Source organism: Lactuca saligna, chromosome 7 (assembly GCF_052625555.1).
Source record: "Lactuca saligna cultivar CGN05327 chromosome 7, ASM5262555v1, whole genome shotgun sequence".
Lineage (NCBI taxonomy): Eukaryota > Viridiplantae > Streptophyta > Magnoliopsida > Asterales > Asteraceae > Lactuca > Lactuca saligna.
This window is the reverse complement of record NC_136423.1, coordinates 16,195,662-16,213,269: the sequence shown is the minus strand read 5'-3', so window position 1 is coordinate 16,213,269 and position 17,608 is coordinate 16,195,662. Positions and strand designations below refer to the sequence as shown.

The 17,608-nt window shown below is 32.5% G+C and overlaps 1 protein-coding gene across 1 annotated transcript; it reads left to right on the top strand.

The window, feature by feature from the left end:
- Nucleotides 1-13,050: 13,050 nt before the first annotated feature.
- Nucleotides 13,051-16,108, top strand: RIC10 (ROP-interactive CRIB motif-containing protein 10). Its single transcript, XM_078965438.1, has 5 exons — nt 13,051-13,361; nt 13,492-13,644; nt 13,751-13,848; nt 13,973-14,057; nt 15,571-16,108. The coding sequence occupies exons 2-5, from the start codon at nt 13,587-13,589 to the stop codon at nt 15,756-15,758; spliced, it is 429 nt and encodes a 142-aa protein (XP_078821564.1). The 5' UTR covers nt 13,051-13,361; nt 13,492-13,586; the 3' UTR covers nt 15,759-16,108.
- The last annotated feature ends 1,500 nt before the right edge of the window (nt 16,109-17,608 follow it).

Here is a 17,608-nt window from a genome sequence, read left to right as displayed (position 1 = left end):
GCACGTGAAATATATAAAATTCATACCATTAAAGTTAATGTTACATAAATTATTACGAAAATGGATAATACCATATATTAAATATTTAATTATACTCGAACTAAATTTCGAGTAGTATCTGTATATTTTATTTGACAGTTAGGGTATCACACTTGTATCTCTTGAACATTCTCTTTTATATATATATATATATATATATATATATATATATATATATATATATATATATATATATATATATATATATACCCTTAAGGTATATAAACTTAGGTACCCAAACACACCATAATACGTTGTTTTCATAGATATATGCATTATAACGTTATTAAACTTCAACCCTAACTTGATTTACTTTCAAGATATTCAAAATTTCACTATTATCTTTCTTTTAAATCATATTTTTTTTCCAAACACATACTAGGCTATATATATTGTAATTGAAAATGAAAATTATGTAAGAGGGAGATAAATGTGTAACTTATAAAAATATTAGAAGTAAATCAAGTTAGAAGTTAAATTATAAGAACATTAGACAATTAGAATGTATTATATGATACAAAACGATGTAGTATGGTAAATTTGAGTACCTAAGCTTATATTCCCTTAAGGGTATATTCACTTTTCTCATATATATATATATATATATATATATATATATATATATATATATATATATATATATATATATATATATATATATATATATATATATATATATATATCCAGCTAAGCGACGGGTGCAAATAATTTCTTTTAGAAGTCAGTTTCTAAAGGCGATTAGTTTTTTTTACACAAATTGTTTTCTACATTTAGACAATTATCCATAAGAGTCATGTTAGCAGAAATGAAATCAATTAGTTTCTTTTCGGCGAACAATAATTAGTTTCAATTTAGCGATTCAGTTTCTGTACGACAAACATTGTATTATTTAATGTATTCGTCGTTTTTTGTATGTTAGATAAGTGTTTTCATATGTTTGATCTATTATGTTAAACTTTAGATCTACATTTTTTAGGGTTTGCGGAGGGATGGGAACCTACTGATCGCTAACATTCTAAACTAAAATTGTGGCTTCCTGATAAGCTCTTCAAAATGCCATGTTATAATTGGTTAGTTATAAAGAAATTGAAAGGGCGAAGTTAAAATTGATTGATTAAAAAAAACTAAAACTAGAATGCTATAATCGGTTATATTTTCAAAACATAATTTTCGTTGTTTTGGATGTCGATTTAGTTTCAGCTAGTGGAGCCTAGTTTCCTTCCGACGAACAATTTCAATTCAACTATTTCATTTCGGATACTTGTATTACAAAAACACGAATTGTATCGTAAGAATATACTTGGCTTATTGTCTATTTTTGGAACCAGTTTGATGTAAACCATAAGTTTATATTTTGTATTAGATCCAATTATAAATCGTAAAATGAATGCACGTCAAATTGATCAAAATTCAATTCAATTGTTTCATTTCCGAAACATATCATATTACAAAAACATGGTTGTATTGTAAGTATATATACACTTGATTTAGTGTCTATTCTAAAATGTCTTAGATATAAATCATAAGTTTATATTTTGTATAAGATCCAATTATAAATCGGAAAAACAATGCACTAATTATTTAGTTGTTGTTAAATAACAAAATCTAACCTATTATCTAACCAAAACATGAACAACTGATAACTAACTTTTAATCATCAAATGATCAAATTTATATAGGAAAATAAAAACACTAAGTGTTACATAAATATAAGTGTAGAATAAATTATCATTTTTAAGTAAACTTGTTTTATTTTAATAAAACACAGTTATGATTAAAAATAAATTCTTACTCTAATGGATCCAGGAACCCGATCAATACTCGTTTAGAAAATAAAGTAAAAATATAATATAGAAAATCTAAAAACTATTAAGAAAACATAAGCATTGATTACGACAAACAAATTTTGATATATAAATGTTTATTGATACTTTGTATCCAACTCTTAATATATATGGCTCAATAATTAACACTCAAAGAAATTACTTCTCAAAAATTGATGTTTCGTATTCAATGAAAATTTGATTTCCCCACAAAATGTGTCAACACTCATACATCTAGTAACCAAGCTTTATAATATATATACTAAAATAAAATATCTATTATAACATAGTTAAAATCAATACATAAAATGTGTAGCATCCTCCCCCTGGAATTGTGTGTTAGAACTAGAATTCTCCCCTAGAAAGTAGAGCACGTGCATTGAGGTTCTTTCGCAGTGGACGGCTGTTGAGGCATGTATTTCGCAGCATCATCGATAATCTTCTTAAGTTCGTCGACTTTATTATCCGCTACTTTAGCTTCAGACGTGATAGCTTTCTCAGGTTTATCAAAGACTAACATGAACTCTTCATAAAGGTTGGACACAGGAATTACAGTTGGATAAGGCTTAGGAAATATTTTCTTGATCTGACTTTCGTTTAACTGAATTCACTTTAGATAATTGTCATCAAACGTTACATAGTAGGTCTCTTCTATTTTCTTGGAGCGTTTGTTGAGAACCCTATATGCCTTGGATGTTAGTGAATATCCCAAGAATATACCTTGATCAACTTTCACATTGAACTTGTTATGTTGTTCTTTGGAATTGAAGATAAAACACCTGGAGCCAAAACATGGAAAAACTTAACGTTAGGTTTGCAATTATTTATGATTTCATAAGGAGTTATTCAGAATCGCTTGTTTAGGATAGATCGATTCTGGGTAAAACTAGCGGTAGTTATCGCATCAGCCCAGAAGCAGAGAGGCAAACATGCGAACATTATCATGGTTCGTGCAGCTTCACATATGGAACGATTTCTTCTTTCAACTACACCATTATGTTGTGGAGTGTAGGAAGCAGAAAATTTGTGTGTGACTCCTTTTTCAGCAAGAAATTCTTCAAATGCTTGGTTTTGAATTCTAGCTCGTTGTCGCTGTGAACGTTGCAAACCAGCTTTCGCAGTTGAAGCTCGATATGCTTGATAAAGTCCTTGAGCTTTGGCGTTGCTTCAGATTTCTGCTTAAGAGAGAACACCCAAGTGAAACGTGAAAAAATCATCTACACTTACTAGAATGTACTTACTACCACCAACGCTTTCAATAGCAGAAGGTCTGCAAAGTCCAATGTGTAGAAGTTCCAAAGGTTCGATGAATTTCGTGTTCACAATAGTAGGATGACTTTTTCTACTTTGCTTTCCCATCTTGCAGGCTGCACACAAATGATCCTTATCAAATTTCAGTAGAGGAAGTTGTCAGCATTTTAGCTAGGAAATTCTATTTATGTGTAACCGTTCATTTATTGTAAAACATGTACTCTAAGTAAATCTCACTCAATGCTCATTTAGATTCATCAATTATGTTCATCAAAGAGTCTGAAAACCCTAAGAATCCCGGTTTGAGTCCATATTGGACTAGGATTTCCTTATTGGGCCTAATGGACCAATAAGCACCCAATTCAACTTTATTGGACTTCGAAGCCCTAATTGGATCCTAATTGGACCCGATTCATAAATCTAAAACATTTTGAACCATTTGGGTCTAGAATGATTCGTTCTAACCCTAATGGGCCTTATTGGGCCATAACTAATCCAATTAACCTTAGTGAGCCATAAGCCCATTCTTTTATTCTATTTGTGTCCTGAATGCTTCCAAGGGCCCAATGGGCCAAAAAAAATTATGTTTAGGATCCAAAGATCCTAAATAAAGTTAATGGGCCTAAACTACTCCACCCCTTTCTCCTAGCCCAAGAACCCTCGACCCATCATCAAATAAAAAAATGAAAAATGAAATGGAAAAGTGGGGGAGTTGACTTTGGAGGTGCCACATCCATAATACTCACCATGTATCAAGGTATGATCTCTCATGTTCCCATGCAAGTCACCTCACTACCTCTCTCTCCCCTTTCTTCTTCTACTCTCGGTCGAGAGCCAAAACACACACACACACTCAAAAATTCTCTCCAAACATCTCTAAATCGTCCTCCTCCTTCCACCAAGATTTTCAAGATTTTGCATGCGTTCCAAGAAGATCCTTCACTAATCTCATCAATCTTTGGTAAGGTCTTGTACAACTAAGTTTGATTACTTCATTCTTTAGCTAAATCACTCCATATCAACATCTATTTTGTGATTTTACTTCCTCAAACTCCTTAAGTTCGAAATCAACTCAAGAAGTTTGCTAAGAATAAAAATTCTTTCCACTTCTTCTTCAAAAACCAAAACATCAAGCAAAGGTGAGTTCATGCCACCTTGTTTTCGGTTTTCATATGATTTTTGGGGGAGAATACATGTAAAATGTGTAGATCTATGTGTTATATGCATGTTTTGTGTGAATTCTTAGTTTATTTGGTAAAAATGTGTTAGATCTTGCAAATCTAGAAATTTTAAGTATTATTTAGCAAATATCTATGAACTATGACATTATATACATCACATTATCAAGCCAAAAGTAATCACATGTTAAGATACAAAAGATTTCAACAAAAACCTTGTTAAAAGGTCAAAATTGTCAAGAAAACAAAAGATAAGGGCAAAGAGTGTCATTTATGTTTTCATAAGGGCCAAACAGGTCCTACATGTATAAAAAGGTATTTTTATGTTAAACATACTTTAAAAGGGCCAAAAACGCAAATTTAAGCTTAACGGGCCAAAACTATTGGGCCTCATGGTTTTGGGCCCAATTTGCGAAAAAAATGAACTTTTGAGGTTAAAAAATGTTATTTGGCTAAATTTTGAGTCAAGAATGTAAATAAACCAAATTTAAGGGTGAAAATAACATTTATTTTCAAATTGGACCAAAAATGTAAAATTTTCCAAAATTGGGTCGAAAGTGTAAATTTTTACAAACAAGGGGCTAAAAATGCACTTTTCTGCAAATTAGGGTTCTAAATGTGAAAATATAACTTTTTGGGCTAAAACTGTAAATTTTTATACATTTGGGATAAAATTGCAAATCTTTATAAATTATGGACTAAAGTGTCATTTTTACAAACTTTGGGCCTTAATTAAACATTGGAAAATTATTGGTCAAAAACGTCGTTTTTTTACAGAAGAGGATTTTTATTATCAATATAATAAACCTCGAGCTAAAATAAACAACAGAGTAAACAAACGAACGAAACACGTCGATAACTATTTATTGGGCCTGATATTCACGTTACTTGGCCATTGGATCCTAAGGGCCCAATTAAGTGTATATTGAGCCCAATATTTTCCATGACATGTTTATTGGGCCTTGCGACCCACCTACATGTTAATTTGAGCCTAAGTTATGGATTACATGTTTATTGGGCTTTTGTGGTCCATTTACATGCTTATTTGGCCTAAATTACTCTCTTACACGTTATTGGGCATTTGTGGTCTATTTACATGCTAATTGGGCTTGGAATGTAATTCATATACTAGTGGATCATAACTATACCGTTGCATAATCATTGAACTTAGTATACTTATATATGTACTTTTCGAATACCAAAATTAATCACATGTACGTAAACATTAAACATAGTACAAAAGGGGTTGAGAATCTAATGAGACATGTCGGTTGGCACCTCTGAGTGTACAATCGTAGCTTGTAGTTTTAATCAGAGTTTCGTGGTAGGAAAGAGGGAGTTTGTGTATAGATCTATACGGGGTGACCCCCCACGCCTTAGTTGTTCTGCTAGACTAGGCCAGTCTAGGGCGACAAAATCCTTAGCAAGACCGGCATTTGGAAAAATACCAAGACGGGCAACCTAGTCATTATCATGTATGGTTATAACGGCTCATATAGGGATTCAATACCAAAAATTTAACCTTTCGAAGATAAACTCTTCGATTGTGTCGATGCAAAAACAACTTATTTAACGATACAAGAATCTAGACGTTGTTATAAAAATGAAAATATCGGATTTTCTAGGAAGATTATTCATTTACATTTATCATCTATTCACAACACAATGAATCTAAACTATACTCGTACAAGTTATAACTATGAAATTCACACATGCATTTATACTTGATTTTCACATCATTTTCCAGAAAATATCCGATTTTCTGGGTTTTTATGAACGATACAAAGACTTTTACTCAAACATACTTATGAACTCACCAACATTATATATGTTGACCGTTTTCAAAATAACGTGTATTCTCAAGTAATCGTTAAGCAGGAAGGAATTACGAGTGTGTATGGTTTCGTTTTGTGTAACAGCACTTATCGTATTTTTAACAAATTGAACTTTTGTATTTTAACAATGTACTTGATGTGAACAATGCTGGTTGTATTATGTAATATTGGGGATGAATGTGTTATGTTTCATGTATATTCATTGTGATGATTATTCAATTGTTAGTCACACGAGCTCTCAGACGTTTCCGCCGTCTGGTTCGGGGGTGTGACAGAAGTCCTCGCACATGATCACCAAGAACAAGCTTGTTGCTATCTTTAAAATTTAAGTGTGAAAGATGCTTATACCATAACCAGCTTTCGTCTGAGTGAGCTTTCGTAAGCAGACAAATGGCAGGCTTCCCTCGTATCGGGTTTAGATTCAGTGGATACATTTCAACCTTTCGTTGTGATTTTAGAAGAACAGTCTTGGAGTTCTTTTCAACGATTTCTGATCCTTCTTCATCAAATGAGACTTTCAATCCAGTTCCTACCACTAATTGCGAGACACTGATTAAGTTGTGTTGCAAGCCTTCAACGTAAGCCACTTTACGAATAGAAAATTCTCCATTCGTTATCATGTTATAGCCTTTTATTTTTCCAAAAGAGTTATTTCCATATTTTACGCTTCCAACATCCTTGAGAGCCCTGAACTCTTGCAATTCCCCCTTTCTTCCTGTCTTGTGACGAGAACAGCCACTATCGATGTACCATTCAGTGAACTGTTCGTCACGAATAAACTCCAAAATTTAAGCAGATTTAGGAACCCAAAGTTTCTTGGGTCCTTGTGAGCCTTTCACAAAATATGGAAAAGTAATATCAAGATTAACCAAATATGTTCGTTTTATAAGAATGGTTTCATCTTTTCGTTTGATGGTGAAAACTTTGATTTTGTTAACTTTTGAGTTAGTTTCTTTAAAATTAGAGGTTTCAGTCTTATTTTCAGTTTGATTCTTGATGGAATCCTTTTTAGCTTCCTTAGGATTAACATTTGGTTTCTTAGTTGGAGTTTTCGGCTCCGAGGAAAGCTTTCCCATGCCTTTGTCGTTATGAGACGTAAACTTTGTGGATTGAGAGTGATTAGGCTTTGGTCTCTCCTTTTGTTCCTTTGAGAAGAAGGGTTTTGGAATCCCCTTGTGCTGAGAACCCCCTGGACTATGAGAAGAAAAATGCGAACACAAATTGGAGTTTACTTGCGAAGGAACTTTCACTTTGTAGTTTATTCTCCTTTCATGGCGAACATAATCTGAATTTTGGTATTGCCAAAATTTTTCCTTTCATTGAGATTTCTTCTATATCTGTCATTCCTTTGTTGCTTTTGATCAACAAGTTGCTTTGATTGAGATTTCGTGGCGAACGAATCGTGGTTGGTTTAACCACCAGGCTAAAAGTTTTATCTTTTGGTTGGTACAACCACTCGATTGTCCACTTCTAATAAACGTAACTGTGCCAATTCCAGATTTGAACTACCGCAGACTTGTTTCATAATTTTCAACTGAGCGGCAGACCCAACACAACTGACAAATAAGTCGGCGTTAATTAAACTAGGAGTCAAATTTGGTAATGGGCGGTTCATTTTTCTAGTTCATTTTAGGATCGCAACTTTTGTCACAATAGATTCTGGGATGTTGGCTTTTCCCATTTGCTACAAGGCGAGATTTGTACCTGTCAAGAGTGCCATCAACCTTATATTTATTCTTGAATAAACACATAGACCTAACCACATTGGCCCCTATGGGTCTCGAAACAAGTTATTATTTATTAATATTTTCATTTGGGCAACCGTTGAATAAAATCAACTGAAAAGGGGTAATCGTTCGTACAATTTATTAGAAACAAGAGCATCAAATTCATCCTGCATGGCAATGGTCCAGTTGTGGTCACGAAGAGCATAGATGTGCGATTTAGGAAGAGGAGATTCAGAGGTGACATGAAGATTAAGATGGTTGATCGGTTTGGAGATCCCATGACGAGAGCAAGTGGTCATGGGGGTGAAAGGGAGGTGGGGGAGGAGGAGGTGGAAGAGAATCCCCGGTGGTAGTGGTAGGAGAGAGAAAGAGAGAGAGAGAGAGGAGTTGTTTGGAGTAGTGGGAGTAGGGATGGGAGGATTTGTTGAGTGTGGCTGAGAGTATAGGAGGTGACGAGATATGGGAGAAATGTCATCAGTGGTTTCAAGGAAATGATAAGAGGGGGGAGTGTTAGGAGACATGTAACGGAAGGGGAAGGATGACTCATCAAACACGACATGATGAGATATAATGATCTTGCAAGAGGCGATATCAAGGCACTGATACCCACGATGATCATATGGATATCTAAGGAAAACACAAGGTGTGATGCGGGGTGCCAGTTTATGAGGAGGGTGGATGTATGGATAGCATAGACATCCAAACACTTTGAGGTGTGTGAAGGTCGGTTTTGTTTGAATAGTTTGAGGTATGGAATTTGATTATCTATAGAGGTGGAGGGAGTAATGTTGAGAAGATGGGTGGCCATATGGAGAGCTTCCACCCAATAAGTGGGTGGAATGTGAGCTTGAAAAATGAGGTTATGTATGATGTTATTTATGGTTCGGATCTTACATTCGGACATGCCATTTTTTTGAGATGTGCGAGGGCAAGAGAAACGAAATTTAATTCCATGTTGGTCAAATAACCTGTGAAATTCGTGGTTATTGAACTCTCCCCCATTATCATATTGAAAAGATTTGATCTCTTCTTTGAATTGATTTTTAACAAAAGCACGAAAGTGTAAGAATTTGGTGATCACATCATATTTGTTGTGTAAGGGGTAAACCCAAAGAAAATGAGAGTAATGATCTAAGAAAAGAACATAATATTTTATTCCACTAATACTCAGTACAGGAGATTTCCATAAATCCGAGTGTATGATACCAAACTCATCAAATTCAATAGAAACTTTGTTGTCTTTAGTAAATTTACGGACATAGACAAGATTTTTGATAATATCGGGTGTAACAAGTACGCTATGTAAGTGATGGGGACGGTGTTTGGACGGAAGGAATGTGTGACCAGTGTGAGTAACAGGATTGGAGTATACCTGTGTCCGATGCTAAATGAGAAGTGGCACTTGTGTCCATGAACTAGGTGGAATCATTTGGCTGTTGAAGAGGCATGGAGCTAAAGGCTTCACCAATATTTGTAGCTTGATCACTTGCTATTGGAGGAAACCAATTCTATGGAGGCTGCATAGGAGTGGATTGGGAGACATGGAAAGCAGTTGAAGGCATTGACGCAGGGTGCTGGACGAGAATCTTAGGTTGCTGTTGGGAAGAAGATAGCAAGTTGCTGAGAGGTGGAGGCTGTTGTGGTGATCGGTAAGGGAACCAGGGGAAAGAGGCCACCAAGGTGAAGGATAATAAGCCCGGGGAAGCGGCTGAGAAGGCCGATGTTGCTACTGCTGTTGACGTCCTGCCGGGGGCTGTTGGCGACGGTTGTCACGACTGTTGTTGCGACGTTTTGTTGCATGGTGGACCTCGGTGGTGGTTGCTGCGATTTAGGGGTACAGGTAAGGTTCCCCCGGGGTTGAGATTGAGACCCATAAGTTGCAGTATGGAGAACCTGAGAAGATGAAGAATGATCCAAGTGGGCGGCATGCAAAGGACGAGTTCGATCAAACCGTTGTTCTTCAAGAACGAGCATGGAGCGGGCTTGAAGGAAGCTGCAAAGTGACTAACAATGGCGAATAACAATGACAATGTTGTCAAACTTTGGACCCAATCCATTGAGGAGATGCATGACCAAGGTTTTCTCGGGGACAGGAGACCTGATGTTTGTTAATAGTTCAACAACAACATTGAATTTCTGACAGTAGTCAACAATGGTTCGGTCCCCAAGTGCCATATAGCACAGTTCATTCTCCAGTTCTATATCATGTGCGTTTTTGTTATCTCGGAAAAGGTATTCAAGTGCTTTCCAAACGTCTCGAGCTTTGTAACCACTTTTGAGCACCATGGTGAGAAGAGGCTGAGTGAGAGTGCCATAGATCCACAGGGCAACGAGATTATCAAGATTGTGTCATGGCTCGTCATTATCATCCTTCGGAAGGGAGGAGCCATCAAGGTGACCATAAACTCCATAAGCTCTGCAGTGGGTCTCGAAAAGGACTCTCCAGGAGTCATAGTTCAGTTGATTCAGGTCAAGAATCAAGGGAACAAATGACTTAATGTTGTTGATGCTAAAAGGAATCAGATTGGAGTCTGCCATGAAAGAAAAGAAAGAGAGAAGAAGGGAAGAAAAAGCGATCGACAACAGCTAGGGTTAGAGGGGGAAGAGCTCTGATATTATAATAGAATGGAAATTCTCCTTCGTCGCCTTTCTCAATTATCAATCAAGTATATATACAATAAACAAATATAAAACTGGGTCTATACAGAAGAATGGGCTAATCAATACATGAGCTAAAAGTAATATACACTAATAGTTATGTTTTTTTTTATTAAAAATGAAGTTTTTGTTTAAATTAAATTGTTAAAAAATATGGTACCCCTCTTAGTGTGAGGCAGAGAACCATATTTTTGTATTAAAAGCAGACATAAAGCTTATGTTACAATGAAATAAATATGGTAAGTATGACACTGTGACATCGCTTAATTCGACTCACCCTTCTAATTATGAACACATGTCATTAGCAAGTCTACTCACTCTACGACCTATGTATGTCAACCTTGCTTGATTTTTCCATTAAAATTTCTGACTCGACCATTATTAGTATAGTATACTTCCAAAGTCATATATAATTTATTTGACAAAGTTATTAGTAAGCGAATATATTGTTTGAGACGCATAAGTTTTTTTTGTTGTATTAATAAGGTGGTTAGATTAATAAGTAATCAGTCACTCAAATTAAATATACAAGTTAATGTTAGAAATATTTTGGTTTTGTCTTAAAACCGAACATCAATCATCGTCTTTTACACACCTCGGTCAGTTGCACTATTAGTAATTTAGTATGCTTCATTTTACCTACTTTTCTATTTTCAAAATGTTTTATTGAATTAGTGTTATTGCATATATATATATATATATATATATATATATATATATATATATATATATATATATATATATATATATATATATATATATATATATATATATATATATATATATATATATATATATATATATATGGGTATGTTAAAATATAGATGATATCTATTGTGTAGACGTGTGTTGACAGTGTTATTCTATGATAATGACTAAGATAATAAGTTGTTTAGTCATGTGAATATCTTCAATCTCATACAAATATTGTCATTATCATGCATTCTCACTAATTATTTTTAATTTTTGTTCTCACGCATTGTTTTTCATTAATTTTCATTCTTACAAAATACGATTATCAAGAACGCATTCTGACATCCATATTTTTTTTTTGTTTTTTACTCTACGTATGAAGTAACTATAATGGGGATAAATTACCTACTTGCTTGCTACCAACACCAAATGAGACTATTCTCCGACATAACAATTTCCCCCGACTAATCAGTTTCTAGTTGGTGTAGGATACCGATATATGACTGACTGGTCACTTAATCCTACTTCCAAAAAGATTAACCACATATGATGTTATAATATTTAGATGCAAATTTGTAACAACATTAATAGAATCTTTCACTTGTTATCAAGTATTTGCAAAACAAAGTTCATTGCAAGATATTGAAAAAACAAACAAATAGGTTTTGTTTATAACCTTAACTTAGAAGCCAACAAGTTAACCATCCAATAAAAATTGATATCATAATTTGCCATAGCATAATTTAACGTTATATCTAACATAATACCGTTGATTACTCTTATGACAATCGAGTATAATAAGAGACTCTATAAAATTGGTTAAATAAACTCATTTTGAATAAAGTGTGCAGTTGAGGTTCTTGAGATAAAACCCATATATAGTAAATACAAAATGTAATTTGTCTGAAATATATAGTCCAAAATATATAGTCCAAAATTCGGATGAAAAATTATGAGATGTTAAAATTCAAAATATATAATCTTCCTATTCTAATAGAAGAATATGTTTATTCTTCTTTTGTCATGTGTCACTCTATTACCCTCCAAATCAATGACATGCAACTTATTGATTTTCCATTTCAAATTTTAATTTTACGACTTTAATTACATTATATTATTAACACTAAAATTAAAATTAATACAGATTATATGGTGATATAATTTTATATATTTATTTAAATCAATGATTATAATTATATATAACTAAAAATATATCTTAATTAATAATTTATTTAAAAAAACTGATTAATAATTTTGAGTTTTTATTATGAAAGTTTAATTAATTTAGTAACTTTAGTTTTCATAGGTTATAAACAAGAATATTATATATGAGATAAATGAAACCCAAATATATGAATTTACATTTTGGATATCTCTAGGTAACATCCGGATGATTTTTGACATTCCAAAATATATGAATGTAGATTTTGGATATATTTATGTCACATTTCAATGGTCTTTGACATTCTAAACGATTTTTGACATTCTAAAATATATGAATATAGATTTTGGATATATCTATATCACATCTCAACGGTTTTTGACATTTTAAAATAAGATCAATGATATTTAAAATAAAATTATGATTTATAGAGATATTTAGGTCAAATCTCAATGGTTTTTAGTTGGATCGTTTTGAAAAAAATTCAGATAATTTACTTTGATTATTTATAATTTTATGGTATTTTTATGATTAACACCGAAAAAACATATGATTTCCTTTTGTAAAAATATATTTAAGTTGGGTTTATGCTATTTTATTAATAATCAAATATCAATGGGAAAGAAAATGTAAAAGGGAGAGAGTAAATACTAAATTGTACAATATTATGACCTGTCCATGTCTTCTAAAACAACACCTCACCCTTGTGGGAGATCTTTGTGGTTCTCCATCTTGCTGCCTTTTTCTCTTCTTTCCTTCAAGAAGATTCTTCATACATAAACCCAACCCACTCTTTAATTTCATCCTACTTTTAGTAAAGGTTTTTTTTGTTATATATTCGTGTTTCCAAATTTCTTCCGTTCTCCTTGATTTCCTTCCACTCTTCGAATTTCATTCACAGGGTTCATCTCCCTTTCAATACGTATGAATTCTTGAAGGAAAATGAAGAAGGATGTGGATTATGAAATCCAAAGAAAAGAAAGAGCTTAGAAAAGGTAATAATTTTATTGTTTTTGTAATGGGGCTTTGATGCACCGACGTATCAGATGGAGTTAGATGGAACCAGTAATTGGAATAGAGGGATGCGCGACAACTGTTTGATGAAATGCTTGGTTCTTTTGACAGGGAAAGAAGTAGCATTTGTTTGGTTTTTTTCGTTTTCTTACTTCAATTTCTACAAGGGATTTTGAAGTTTCCCTTGTCGGTTTTTCTGTTCAACCATGGGGACCAAAATCAAAGGGGTTTTTAAAGGGTTCAAATTCATCTCTCAAATCTTTGGTAACCCCCCTCTCTGTTTCTATTTATGATGTCGAAATTAGGGTTCTTTATTGTCATCAAGATCGTTTATTTTGTTGAGTGTTTGATGTTGGATTTCGTGATATAGTTATGAAGGAACGTGAAATGGAGATCGGGTACCCAACAGATGTTAAACATGTTGCTCATATTGGCTGGGATGGATCATCAGGCAGTGCTCCTTCATGGGTAATTTGGTCACTTTACTTTTCTATCTCCTCTTTTTTCGTACCCAAATCTTTGTATATATGAAATCGATACCCTTTTCTTGAAATATAAATATAAATATATTTTCTTTTTTGAAAAATTTCAGATGAATGAGTTCAAGACAGCTCCTGATTTTGCAGCAACTTCCATTGGAAACTCTGGTTCTGCTCTGTCTACCTGGTCTTCTCAAGGTATTTTAATGGTTTTTATTGGAAATTGATTATTGTATATCATTATATTTAGTTATTTATTAGAAATCATCAATCATTAAATCGAAAATTTTAAATAAAACACCATACTTTGAAGGAAAGTACGATTTTTTTATGAATTGTTTGCAATTCGAATATTATGATAATCCATTTGCAAGGAAAGATTACATGCAATAATTTGATTGGAAGGGTCGATATCTAATTTCTAATAATATACTATTAAATTTCATAATTTCAACTTCAAAAAACGAATTTCTTATTGATGGTTTTAAGGGACATTTATTTATTCCGTTAATGAGAATATCAATTTAATTTTCAATTTATGGGTGTTTTTTTTTTGACATTTCTTGAATTTAATAATCAATACCTTTTTTGGTAGCAACAATCTAAATAAGCATGTTAAGTAGTAGGTTCTTTTGCTCGATCGGGGAAAAGGTTTGTTGAACAAAAAACGATGGGAATTTAAAGTATAAAGATTAAATAACTCAACTGTCGATACTATGTTTCTAAAAAAAGGAACTTTTAGCAAAAAATGTTTTAATTGGAAACACGAAATCAAATAACTCCTATCCTAAAATAAGATGTCTTGTCCCTTTTAAATATGTTACTTTCTATGTATTAAATGCTAAATATATACTTATAATACTTTAATATATACATATACCCAAACATATATGTAAATACACACCATGTGGGTGGGTAATTGGTTTGAATTTTGAAGAACATTAGTCTCTTAGGGGCAAACGTGGGCCATTTCACGGGTTTTGGACACTTTTCTTGAAATAAAGATAGATTTTGTCCCTTATTTTGTCCATAAATAAACTAAGTTTCTTGTACCATTTGAAACATGACTTGTACCAATAAAAAGGTGACTTGTACTCTTTCGAAAGTTGGTTTTTACCAAAGATTCTTGGCTACCATCGATTGAAATTGATTTGGCTTTTTATGTCACAAGACCTTTTTGCTTTAAAAAAATATGAACACATACACATGATATATGTAAACAATTTCTTGAAAGCAACAATTTATATTTGTTATTTCAAGTGAGCCAAAAATTAAATTTTTTTACAAGTCCACATTATTATTGCTAACCATTAACACATATGATTTTGAACATGTATTATGTAATTTCGTTCTGAATACAAGTCTACCCAAATCGTATAGCAGATACTAGCAATAAAGCTGAAAATAAAAAAAATATATATGTTAAGATTATTTTTGACATATCATAGCTAGCTGATAAACTAACTTATTTTTTGAGTTTTTTAGGTTGTAATGTTTGGCAAACCAAAAAGTTGCTTATAAGCTATCTTTTTAAAAAGCTACTAGGGTTATCATTTTCAACGAACTTCTTGAACTTTTTTAATAACAAACTTAATATATTTCAGTTAGTTTTACCAAACATCATTTTTAGAAGCTAGTAACTAGTTTTTCAGTTAATCCATCAAACACAGTGTAGGTAAGTTTTATCTGATTTATTCTTATATACGTGTAGATTTTGGAGAAGCAATGGGAAGACGGCCGACGGATGATACATTAAATGATATACCACCCGTAGACCTTCCAAATATACCGAAAAAACAAAGGCGTAGAAAGTCAAAGTCAACATGCTCACCGAAATCATCATCTTCATCAAAGTCATCTCGAGCTGCAAAGGCGAAGGCTAACATGGAGATCATGTAAACTGTTCCTATCATTTTATGACCAAAGTTTTTGAAAAGTGATGAGCATATGATGTGAGAACAAAGTTAAAAAAAAAAAAAAGTAGATCAAATATGAAGCATATGCAAAAGGGGGTGTTTTTTTTCTTGAAGGTGTGACATTATTTTGGTGGGAGATGTAACCTTTCTTGTTATTTTATTTTATTTATTGTTATTTAATTTTAAATTTTGTCCCCCTTGGGAGTATACAACAAAGAATCAACATGTAAAAAGTAGATTCTTTGGTTGTGATGTTGGAATACTAATCTAGCTTTTCCAAATGATAACATGTTATTTGTTTGTATATATAATATTTTATCTTTTTTTTTTTTTTTTGGGTTTTATATACATATGTTTCTTTTGACATATGGTTTTACTTTATTTCATCTTCACATGAAAATAAATTGAAGTTGCGATCAAAGTTTTAATTCTTCTTAAGGTTATATAATGTGGTATATGAGTGTCAAAATTTTAAATGTCTTTAACAAATTGATTCACAATTTTCCTTCGATTTCATGAGAGATGAGGAATTTGTTTCATAAGACTTGACCGAGTGATGCTTGGCAAATCAATATGCTTAGTCAGCTCATCAAACACCTCTTCAGGTTAGTGGTTAGTCTAGAACGTAAAATCAAGTGGTTCACTATTAAAGTGAAACTGATAGAAAATAATGAAAAAAAATACGGTCGGGGCCGGGTCGTAAACCTACTGTGTGTAAACCGAGAGAATAAATGATCCGGTGAAATGCATTTTTTTTTTGCCTTGTTTTCCTTTATTTGTCTTTAACTTGTATTGAACTATTTTTTTATTTGATTATAATTTAAATGAATCGGGTATTTGGCCTATTAAAATATAAAGTGTTGGCTTTAAAAATATTTATTTATACATAATTGTTTTGCTAAGAACATTAAAGATAATTTAAGGTAGTTCATTTCAAATACTTAAGATATGTCACAATTTATAGGAAAAAAAATTAGGTGGATCAAGTGACCCACCTTCAATACATATAGACTCGCCCCTGCTGGCGAAGGCACAACAGGCCGAGCTGAGTAGCTAGATGCCAAATGTTGAATCTCTATCATCCTCTCACTCCATCTCAACCTTATCATTTTATGTCAAACTGATACTTTATTTTCTCTCTATTACATTTGAAATGTCTTCATCATCTTCCGCTTTGGGAATATTGTATTTGTGATGCAAGTTAATGGGCATTGTTAGAGTTGGAAAGAACGTTCCATATGAGAAAGTACGATCATACTTGACGCAATGGTCTAACAGTATCATTGGATATCTTATATTTTCTTTAACTCTTATTCGCTCTGTGACATCAATGTTTAGGTCATCACAATTATGCATTTTTAACATTTTAATATCTTATTATGTATTTTTTATTTTATTTCATTTAATGATTTTTTTTATCTAAATGAAATTGTTTAAAAAGAATAAAAAAAATAAATGTGGCATGACATAAAAACTAATTTCCTGTGGCAAAAAGTAGGAAATGTATGGTAAAAATCATGTTATACGATAAGGAAATATGATTCAACAATTGTCGATCGGAAGTATTACCACTTACACGATTTATTACACTATTACAAGTTTGTATGAATAATATAAGGGGTTTCTTGATGTGTTGTTTAGTATATAATAATGTGAGATTAAATCATCAGAATCGAATATTATAGTGACATGAGTTACATACGATAGCATGTGAAATAGCTTCTAGTTTTTAAAGTTGTAATAATCGGATAACGAGTTGATATGATTTATTTGTAAATCTTATCATTTGGACTTTTAAGCAAATATTAATTAACGTAGTAAAAAACCATATTA